The sequence below is a fragment of the Microtus ochrogaster genome, chromosome X (assembly GCF_000317375.1).
Source record: "Microtus ochrogaster isolate Prairie Vole_2 chromosome X, MicOch1.0, whole genome shotgun sequence".
NCBI lineage: Eukaryota > Metazoa > Chordata > Mammalia > Rodentia > Cricetidae > Microtus > Microtus ochrogaster.
In genome coordinates, this window is record NC_022026.1 from 9,723,336 (window position 1) to 9,734,637 (window position 11,302).

An 11,302-nucleotide genomic window follows, 5' to 3' on the forward strand; every position below is an offset into this window, starting at 1 on the left:
CAAATGACACGGAAAGACATAGGAGGAGAGACAGGCAGAATACCCTTCTCTAACTTGCCTTACATTTTTACTTGGAAACTGAAGAAATAGTAAATCAGCATTAAAAGGCATTAGATACTATGGCATTTTCAAACACAATGTTTTAGCAGTTCTCCCCTCTCAGGTCCTCAACCCTGCTATCTCTGACGGCCCATCTTGCCCGTCTCTCCTTTTTCATGCTCTATGTGTCTTTCTGTCCTCACGCTCCTCTTTCGTTGTCACCTATCTTTAATCCTCTCCTGGGCTCCTATTTTTCAGGATTTATCTACACTTTACCTCTCACCCCCATATTCTTTACAGGGCAGTATCCACATCTGAGAGAATGTGAAGTTTTTGTCTGAGTTTGGGACACCTTGCTTAATATTATCCTTTTCATATCTCGCTAGGTTAATTTTAAAAATCCACATCTGTTCCCTTCCCAAGTTTAGATAACAAAAAAGGAAATTGAACCCCCAGTAACTCTGCAAACTGACACACTGCTCCTCTATGGATATGGGCTCCCGAGCCCTGAACTTCCCAATGGTATATATTCCCACAGAAAAGTTTTTTCTTAGGGGTCAATTACTTAACCTCATGAAACATCCTTAAGGCCAAGACTTTTTGAAACACTGGTTGTAATGCTTTGAGCATAAGTTAGGAATCGATGGTTTGAGTAACAGATGCAGAAAATGGAGTGATGTTTTCAAGAGGCCACACAGCTGAAGCATCAGGATTGAATGACTGTCTAGATGTAAAGGTCAAGGGGGAAGAAGAGGAGCCCCAAAACTTTCTGCATGAAGTTTGCAACCTGAGTGATTGGATGCAGACCTATCCTGTCCCACTACTGACACCTTAAGATTTGAGCTATTTTTCTATAACAGAAACAGATTTTATATTTGTTGGCCTATATTCATTTTAAATAGTAATGTCTGTTGAAGGGATTGCAAACTCACTGTTTTTTTTTTCTCATTACACAGCATTCCAGTGTCTTTCCCTCCCCTCCCTCTGATGAGCAGGAGCCCCAGTCCGCCTCTCCTTCGCCCAGCTACATGTGGTCCTCCAGCGCACCACCCCGTTATTCTCCACCCTACTACCCACCTTTTGAAAAGCCACCACCTTACAGTCCTTAAGGAGCACCTGTCGGCTATTGAGATTATTGTGGCTTTTGTATTTCTGCTTTAGTGGAAGTGTGTAGGGTACAACATCTAAAGTGTGACTCTTATGCATAGTTTTACAGCAGCTTGCCAGGCTAGGGAAAGATAGGGATGGAGCTTATTCATTAAAAGGGAAGGGTAGGATTGGCTAGGCCAAACCCAATACTTCCAAGAAGGGAAGTAGTTCTGACACAGAAAGTTCTGGCTAGGATTTTTGTTTGCTTATGTCTGGATATTGGATATTAACAAAAAGCTGCCCATATCTTACTCGGTTCTTCTCCGAGTCTTGTAAAAATGGCTGTTGTGATCATTCAGCTCAGCTTTTGTTACTGGTACCTCCTAAGGGGAAAAGTGCAATAGTCCCTCACTGTGAGTGGTGATGAGGACTGACTGATTCAGAAGTGTGCTGTTTTCAGTAGATCTCAGTATATACAACTGACAGCTTAGGAGACAGTGTTTCTATTATATGTTGCATTATTATAAAACATATTTGCTCCTGGAGATACAAATCTTACAGTTGAAATTCAGAGTTTAAAAATGCTAGATTAGACTGGGTCGTGATATGAATTGTTACTTATCTTTGTGACTATTTAATCTTTGGATATTGTGCTTTAACCCCAGCAAACCGCACGATCCTGCACCCCACCCTTGAAAACTCATCTGTATTTTAATGCCACTGCTCTTATTGGTCCTTTTTCCCCTGTTGAGATCAATTGTGACAGCATTCAATTCAAGATTATGAAAGTGTTACAATGCCATTTCAAGTCTTCAAGACCTTAAATGCAGCCAACTTGACAAATTCTTAAGTGTTCCGTATTTAAAATCCATCTGGCACACTGTGGCAGTTATACAGTTGTTTTAATTATACAGAGCTTTAAACCATCAAGCTGTTGAGTTGGAAACACTTTGGCACCCATGCCTTCACTCCAGCATGAACACGTTCACTAGGATTTTATTTTAACCTGAGAACTGGTTTAAAGGGAGACTGATAATCCTACACTTGTATTATGTAAACGTACAGGAGATACAGAGGACTCCTAATGAGACAGTTCTGCAAACACAGGACATACACTGGAAACATTTCCAGCCCATTTCGCTGCCTCGCACCTTTGCCGGTTGGAGGTGGCAGATAAATGCTGGTGCTCCCATCTACCTTGTAGACACCTAATCACCAAGAATCAAGGCACAACAAGTGCACTCACTGTTCACAGGAACTATTGAGTTTACCTTTCAGCATCATACTGTCCTATCCAGACTTCAAATCCAAAAGGCCACAACCCTTTTAGGTTATACAAAATTATGGTTATTTTTACAGTTCCGAACATAATAAAATTCTACTGGATTTCAAAAAAGGACTAATAATTAATTGACTTCTTGTACAAACATCACCTTGTAATACCTAACAGTATTTTGTCATTTACACTTTACCCCTTGCTTTAGTGAATGTGTAGATTTTTAAAGGCACCATTACAAAGTATATCTTCAATGGTCACATTTCTTAAAGTATTAAGATTCTATGACTCATTTCTATGTATTTTTCTTACTTTACAAAATAACTTTAAACAGTATAGATTTTCTAACACTTAATTTGAGCAGCTTTTTTTATTACATTGAATTATATAACGTGCATGTTACTTTAGGAAAATTAATATTTGTTGCTTCAATATTCTGCAAAACATTTGCTGTAATGAAGGAATTTGTATTTCCAATGTATCTTGACTGCATTTTATAACATTTACTGCTTTCTTCCTAATTCTGCTTTAAAGTATTGAACTGGGCATGAAATATTAAAATACTAATTCAGAACCTGTATAAACTAGATATTGCTTAAAATCTGTATCACTGCCATGTTGGAAACCCAGACAGCTTTTGTGATGTTTCAAATTAATAAAATTATCCTTCTCCCTATGTACTTTACAGGCATTCATGGTGTGTACGAAAGTCCAGTGGCTACTCTAAAACAACTGGCAATGACAACTCACTTTTGACTATGACGGTTTGAGAAACAATGGGACATGTCTAACCAATACACAAAACATAATGTTAATTTCTACCATGCTGTCCTCAGAAACACAGCTTTTCTCCTGTTATGAAAAAAAACCAGAAAAACAATAGGACAGAAAGCCTATGTAATTCATTCACAATAATCTTGTAAAGAATGCACTCAAAAATGAGAATGAATATGCTTTATTTCACCATAACAAACTCTATGAACTAATGTCAAGTATGGCTAATGGAAAGCAGAACTTAAGTCATGAAAACGAAGATTGTACAAATATGAACATTGCAGTATTGGGGAAAATGAACAGAGGTAAGGTAGCCAGTGCTGCTGAATTTGCAACTAATTCCTCAAAATACACATACCATGATGATGTTTAAATGCCCAGATGAGTGGTCATTTGTTTTTTTTTTTTTTTTTTTAGTGCAATGGAACAAGTTCTTCAGTGACTCTGTGGAGGATAGTGACCATCGAAATGATAACAAAATATCATAATCTTTTAAGACTGCTGAAAGTTGGTATTCTCTGAACAAATTTCCTATTTCAAATAGAATCTACCCAGAATACCAACAGATAATTCAGCATTTGAACAAAATTGAAGCCCACTTGAAAAAAAGATAGAAAAGTCAGTAGTCAGAAAGCCAAGTAAAAAAACCCAGAAAATCTTCATAGTAGGTTTTAAACAGCACCTTGCTACAAATTTCCAATCCTAAAATGACTAGGAGTAAAGAGTTTTATAAAAACTCTGAACTTTGAGCCAGGCAGCGATGGCACATGCCTTTAATCCCAGTACTGGGTAGGCAGAGGCAGGTGGACTCCACAAAACTCTGAATTTTGGTTATAAAAACATTAAAAAAATCCCAAAGACCCCAAAACATGTCTTAAGAGTCTTCCTGGCAAAATTACAATTGAACTTTATAATTCTCCTCCTCCCTGCAAACTCCAGAAGTTATGTTCAATAGGCACAGAGTTAAGAAGTTCTTATTCAAAATTTACAGAGTACAGCAGCAGTGGCAAATAATTTTACCAATGTTATTCAGAATGGAGAGGTTTTTATTATCCCTGGTTTGTTATAATAGGCTTGTATGGAGCTAGGCAGTGGTGGTACGGGCCTTTAATCTCAGCACTCAGGAGGGAGAGGCAGTGGCTCTCTGTGAATTTGAGGCCAGTCTGGTCTACAGAGGGAGTTACTGGACAGCCAGAGCTGTTACACAGAGAAATCCTGTCTCAAGAAAAACAAAACATTAAAACAACAACAACCAAAAAAACCCATAATAGGCTTGTAAGAACTAACACGTTTTACCACAGCAAACTAATTTACCTAGTAGTTGAGACTGCAATGTCACTATTGCTCACACAGGTAGAAGTAATTGCGTCTAACTGCTGAAATTGCATTCATGAAACTGAAATTTCAACTGGGAACATTTCTGAATATACCTTCTACTCAAAAGGCAGTAACATCAATATCTACAGAGAAAGGAAATAGATACTGTGATCACAGAGATCAGAGTCTAGAGTTATAGGGTGATTTTCAGATTTCTAAGAGTTAGTTTATGAAAATGGTTTGAAGGTCTAAGCTTATCAAACAGAAAACATAAATGTACACCACTCTACTACTTGGTAAGCAGGGGCTATCCTTTTTTCTTTGTATTATTGAAAATACTGATTCTTGATACCCTCAACTACCAGTTAAGAAACACTTAAACTTTTCTCTTTACACCTAGTTTACCACCAGAAAAATGACCTATGCATGAAAAATTATGATTAAAGCTTTAAGTTCAAAGTCAAGAAAGAGATAAAAAATACACTGTAAGGAGAATAAAAATACCTATGCTGAACTAAGAAATATATAAGCAAGGTCACAAATGACTAGTAACTATGCAACACAACCATTTTCAGTATCTATTATTTTTTCCATTGAAAAAAATTAGGTTAAATTTTTACAGAAATGTGTTAAATCTTTTATAAATGCTAAGCTATATATCTGTTCCAACCTGCTTCCTTTTATTACTACTCTTAAGTTTTAAATTCTAAGTGTTTAAATATGTGCCATCTTTAAAGGAAGAAGGGGGATACTGTCATCAAAATAAACAGGAACCAACATGCCTGCAGTATTCCACATGCAGTTTCTGCTATAATATAACAGCAGTTTGCACAAAGACTGGAACTTATTTTAAGGGGTTAAAAAAATCCCTAAAAGACCTTGTTGAAAGTACAATGCTAGAATGCCATTAAAACTACTTAAAATGAAAACTTCCTACTGGGGAGTCTAACGTGAGCTTTTAAAAATCTTTGCCAGTAGCCTTCCACCCAAAATACACGAGTCTCATCTATGGAATCTCAACATTTACCAGCATTACATATAAAGATGCATTCGGTGGCTTTCAGATAGTAAATTCACAACATTTCGTGGGAACATTTTTTAACCATAATTAACAAAAATCTCCATATAAAAGCAGAAGATTAAAGATAAGCACAAAAGAACTTTGTATTACCTCCCCTTTCCACTACATGCATGCCTGCTAGCTCATTTTTTTTTTTTTTTTGCTCAGGGCCATTTTAAAAGCATACAGTGGCCTTGTCATCAAAGTCTCTTACAGACCATGGCAAGGAAAGCAATGGTTAATCCCAATTAGCTAGAACTAACCCATTCTTCATAGGAGAGACCTGTTTGCATGGTTATTTTATAGTAGGAAAGAGGCAGGAAGCTGATCTCCATTTGGACTGACAGAACAAACCACCTAGTTAGGACTTACTCTGAAATTTACTTGAACAACTTTTGGAAGTTCATTACCTTTTATGCTGTATACAAGACACAACACACTTAGGCTTAACATTAAGAAAATTGAAAATTCAGCTGTAAAGTGCTAGCATGGAAGTTACCCTAGTACAGTATAACCTCTACTAGGGTATATTAGTAATTCCAGTAATTGTCAAAGAACATTTACACTGCTTCAAATTCGATTCAGAAAATTATCTCTCTGTACCTTTAAAAAGTTCCATCTTTTAGATGAGCTGAAAGCTAAAGTATACAGATACTTCAGAGGGTGTTCAATTTCTACTCAAACTTTTAGAAAAAACTGCTTCTAAAAATTAACGATGCAACTTGGCTACTTGCAGATGACATGGCAGATTAAATTAACATGTTTTCACCTTAATTTGTTTCACAGGCCTTCTGAAATCCCTGCCCCTTAATCCAATGCAAACTTTCAGATATTTCAAAGGAGTTCAGTAAGATTCTGGTATTATAAATTCAAACTCAGTACTGCCATCTGTTACATTCTGTTTAAAAATGGAATCATTTTCCTGCTGAATAAAAAAATCTTCCCAGTTCATTGGCTTGTTTTGAGGAGTAGATGTGGTCCCTACTGGAGGTTCTTTTCCAGCATCAACCTTATATCCAATAGCATCCTCCTTCATGACAGGCACAGCACTTGATTTATCAGAAAGGTATGCATACTGTCTGATCTGTAAAGACTTGCATGGATGTAAGCGATAAAGCTTTGAGTCCCCAGAAGGATCTTGACTATGAACTGACTTTATGTGTGATGACATAAACTGATAGTTGATGAAAGATTTGCCACATGCTAAACACTGATACCTTCGCTCCCCCGTGTGATGAATTTCATGCTTTGTGCGATATTCTGCAAGAGGAAATACCTTCTCACAGTAACGGCATTGATACTTCTTCTCCCAAGAATGAATGTTAAAATGTCTTCGCAAGCTTGTCAGGCAGACATATGACCTTTTGCATACAATGCAGATATAATAGACCCTTCCATCTACTATTAACTCATAGTGATCATCATGTTTTACTTTCATACGCTTGTTTGATGGCTCACTGCCAGATGTTTTCGGTAGTTCATTCTCAAGTTTGGCTTCCCCTCCATCAGGGTCATCTTTGACAGGGATCACTACGTCATAAGTATCTTCACCAATATTTGCATAAACCTTGCAACCGGTTGATAAGCCTTCAATTTCAGTAGTTGTATCTAAAGTAATTATCTTTTGACCCTCCGTTAGATGCTTTGATCCTAAGCCTGGATCATTAGTGTTTCTAGTAATTACATCTGAAACTTTTAAAGAATTGGAAGGTGGCTCTTGAAGAACTACAGGAGTCTGCACCTTCTGTGTCAATGATCCATCAAAAGTGGTACTTTTGGAGGTATCAGCCTGTGGGACCAAAGATGTATTACTGACTGCTGAGTCTGGACTGGAGCTAATGGTAACATCATCATCATCTATAATTTCTTCTGCTTCCACACCATTGGTCTTGTTTCCTGTTAAAACAGCATTGTTTGGTGTCGGCTGATTCTGTACAAGTAAATTGATTGGTGTCGGCTGATTCTGTACAAGTAAATTAATTGAAGAGGACATATGATTTGGAAGTGCAGAACTGACACTTGGCGGTGTAGTAAGTGGAGCCTGATTTAATAAAATAATGTTAGGAGTCAGATGTGTTGAAGCCGAAGACACCAGCAATTCTTCATTTCCTTGGGTTTGGCTAAGAGCTGCCTGATTTACAGGTGTGGGAAGCTTCGGAGTAGGTGTGATATTTGTTAAAGGGGGGGAGGTATTGCTAGCACAAGGTGTCACTTCTGAAATAGCAACAGGGGCTGGGTTAGGCTGGACCTGTGCCATCGTGTTGTTACTTGGCAAATTTTCCTTTTCAGGCAAAATCTCAGAGCAGAAAATGACATCGTCATCATCATCATCTGAATCAGTGACAATGATCTTTTTCATTTCGTAATCTTCGGCAGATAATGAGAAAGACTCCGTTATAATGGGCATCACAGTAGCCCCATTATCTGGGGCTTCATCCTTGGACTTCTGTATATCAAGGTTTTTGTCACTAGAATCAGGAGGTAAGGCCTCATCAGTACCATCCTGTGCTGATATGTTTTTAACCTGTGACAGTGGGACACCAAGCTCCGCTATAAACTTCACTCCTAGTAACTGCCCTGATTTAATCAGCTCGTCAAGTAAATCTGCTCTAACACGGACAATTTTAGAACTATAGATGTAATTCAGAATTTCTGCAAAGATCTCTGCTCTTATAAAGCTCAGTTCAACAACTTGCCCAGCAACTGAGAAGAGCTGGTGGAAGTATGTACTTGAAGCTGAAAGAATGTTCCTGTGGGCCCGGAACTTTCGGTCTTCCACAATAACAGTAACGTCACAGAAGAGTCCATGGTCACGCTGTTCATTCAAGGAGCTCAGCAGACTGCCAGAGTATTGGATGTCTGTAGCAGAAATCAGTTTCCTACTCTCCATGCCTGCAAGGGAAAGGAGGAAGCGATTAGGGAGGAGAAATCCACAATTAATGATTTAGAATTTAAGGCACAGAAGTATTAAAGTTTATTTAAAATTTAATCAGTGTTTGCTCCAACATCTTGACTTTGAAATATGCTGTGTACATACACTAACTTTAGACCATGTGTCCAATCGTATGATTTCCTCTGAGAAAAGGCAAGACAGTTTGAAATTGCTATGCATCTGGACAATAATCCATTTGGTCACCTCCCTTTGAAATTCACGAAAACATATTTTCACTAATCACCCTCTTAAAATTAGAATTCACTTTCTTAGCTCCAATTTTATTTTTTCCTCAAGAGTTAAGAACTATTTTTTAATTTTAAGAAAAATCTTCATCACAAAGCATACAAATTACTTCTGAAAATGAACGGTTTAAATGCCAGAACAGCTTAGTGTGTTTAATATTAAGTCTGAAATTTAAAGTCTCTTCTTAGGAAGATCAGATTCAAAAGTTAACCCTACAGCCAAGGGCAATAACAAACACTGGCAATTTTTACCTCACAAGTTCCCATTTTTTCTCTTTACCTACCCCTTGCCAGTCTATGCCCACCCCCTTACACTTTCCAGAGGTGCAATGTTAAACAGAGCACCAAGTGAAGTCAGGACACACTCTCATGAAGGAATAAGAAAATGGAAGGGGAAAGCATCCCATTTTTTAGTGCTTTCTTACATACAAACTAGAACTATCATATTTTGTTGGTAAAAAATTATGTGCCCTAGTATAAGAGCTTATTTCTCTTTAAATGAGAGTGAACATGAGAACAGTAACTTATTGGAACATAGGCAGTATTCCCACACAGAAGGCAGCAAGTGTCTCTGCTGTGTGAAACTTCCAACACTTTCCTTTTGCATTTCAAGATGATATCGTGGAAACCGTGGCCAGAGTGCAAAAAGCTATATGCATATATCAAAACATTTGTAAGCACAAAACACGTGTTATATGCAAATATTATGCATTAATCATGACTTGCTAAGAGCATTGGTAAAGAATTATTTCATCATTAATATGTGTTCCTTTTAAAGTTGCAGAAGATATCACTGTTACAGTACTTAAGATACACACACAAATATAGACACGTGGCAGGCCGAGTATCTGTATTTTTAAAAACTTCCCAACATCATAACTTAAAAACAAACTATAGACCAAAGCCTAAAAGTCGAGAGTTTTTAAAAACATGTTAGCGGTTCCATTTTAACAGAAGCAAGGAACTACAGGCTACCATAAAGGTATTCATTACAAAGTGTGACCTTTGGACCAGGTACCAACAATCCAAAAATGACGATTTCGACAGAAACCACCTTCAAGTGGACAGGTCTTTACTTATGGCCACGTGATTTTACCGTCTACAAATACTTTTTCTCCCAACGTCGGAAAGGCTCACATGCAGGTGTCCAGCTGACACTGAGCCTCGCTTTCATTTTGTTTAGGTATCCATCCTGCTTGTCAGGGGGCTGGTTCAGGATCGACCCAAGTGGGTCGCAAACCTTTCCTCCCCCAGTGATGTGCGACCTGACCTTGGAAAAGACACCCTACACCATTGTGTGACAAATCTTTGGCTGTGGGCAGGTTCACAGGGCTGATGAAAGGTAGCAAAGAGATAAAAGCCACCCGGCAGAGAGTGAAGCAAACCAAGCGGGGCTCCCTGGAGCAGCTGAACACTATCTTTCTTCCACCACCTGCCTCTTCGTCCTTTGAACTTCGACGCAATCGAGTTTTTTTTTAAAAAGCCAATTTGCGTGCAAAGGCTAGCTTCTCGCAAATAGAGATGGAGGTGCAAACAGCAGCGCGAAGGCGGGAGGATGGGGGTGGTGGTGCTGGCGAAGGCAGAAGGCCTAGATCTGAAAGGTACGGTGTTGGGGGGTAGGGGGTCAGGCGAAGCACTAGGTATTGTTGTGTCCTGTGATGGGGACCAAAGAGGACGATGGGCCCCGTAGTAAAGCTCGGTCTAATCAAATCAGGTGGTAGGCAGAAAAAGAGCACCCCCGCCCCCACCCCCGCAGACCGGCAGAAGGGAAAGGTGAAAGTCAAGTGGGTAGCGGTGGTGGGGTCCCCCACGCCCGGAGGCCTAGCCCAGGGTGCCGGCGGCTCCGGCTAGGGACAGACAAGGGGACCACGCCGCGCCCTCTCGGTTCTTCCCCCAGCGCTCCCGGGCCCACACAAAGAAAGAGCCTAGGGAGCCGAGCCTCCGACACCACCGCTTCCTGGTTCAAGTGAGGCGAACGCAAACGTAGGCGCGGCCAGGGCATGGAAGGCGCCGGGAGAGCTCCTAGTCCCCAGCCCGGACCCCAGCCGCTCCTCACCTGCTCCGCGCCGCTGCCGCTTTCTCCTCCTCAGGCCGAGGAAAGGTCAGAGTCCTTCCACGAGAAGAAGCCGGACTCCCGGGCGCTTGTGCTGCCTCTTTAAGTGTCGCTCCAGTCTCCGTCGACGTCTAAGCACTGCCGCCGTCGCCGCCGCAGCCGCCGCCGCTATGGACGCGCCACCCAGCCGACAGAGGGAGCAGCGCGCGGGCGGGCCAGCCGCCCTCCTCTTCCGAGAGCTGTCCGGGGCTATCCGGAAGAGCCCGAGTCCTCGCTTCAGCGCCATGCTCCGCCTTCGGCTCTTTCCGTCACCGGGAAGCTCTTAAAGTGCTCGGCTCTTTTTTGGAGCGCAAGGCGGTGTGGGAAAGGGAAAGGCGCTAACTCTGTTTAAAGTGGCAGGGAAGCTAGTCTTGTTTGTTCAAACTCCTTGTAAGCCCCCAGGGCTTATAAAACCTTCAGAGTTTCATGTCTTCTCCAAATTCGATCTTTTCCGTTAGCCTGTGTTGCTTGGATGTGA

General features: G+C 40.3%; 2 protein-coding genes across 3 annotated transcripts in view; one reads left to right on the forward strand and one right to left on the reverse strand.

Moving 5' to 3' along the window:
• Positions 1-3,085, forward strand: part of Tmem255a (transmembrane protein 255A) — a 54,770-nt gene extending 51,685 nt beyond the window's left edge. For both annotated transcript variants that reach the window (XM_005358444.3, XM_005358445.3), the window contains one exon: positions 996-3,085. In XM_005358444.3, coding sequence (XP_005358501.1) covers positions 996-1,148 — 153 coding nt within the window. In that variant the 3' untranslated portion in view covers positions 1,149-3,085. The remainder of the gene's footprint in view (positions 1-995) is intronic.
• A 260-nt stretch (positions 3,086-3,345) lies between these two features.
• On the reverse strand, positions 3,346-10,909 carry Zbtb33 (zinc finger and BTB domain containing 33). Its single transcript, XM_005358443.3, has 2 exons — positions 10,789-10,909; positions 3,346-8,447 (listed from the first exon to the last, which is right to left on the reverse strand). The coding sequence occupies exon 2, from the start codon at positions 8,443-8,445 to the stop codon at positions 6,400-6,402; it is 2,046 nt and encodes a 681-aa protein (XP_005358500.1). The 5' UTR covers positions 8,446-8,447; positions 10,789-10,909; the 3' UTR covers positions 3,346-6,399.
• Between the last annotated feature and the right edge of the window lie 393 nt (positions 10,910-11,302).

Coding starts and splice junctions, on each gene's coding strand:
- Zbtb33 (XM_005358443.3), bottom strand. CDS start 8,445: ATGGAGAGTAGGAAACTGATTTCTGCTACAGACATCCAATACTCTGGC.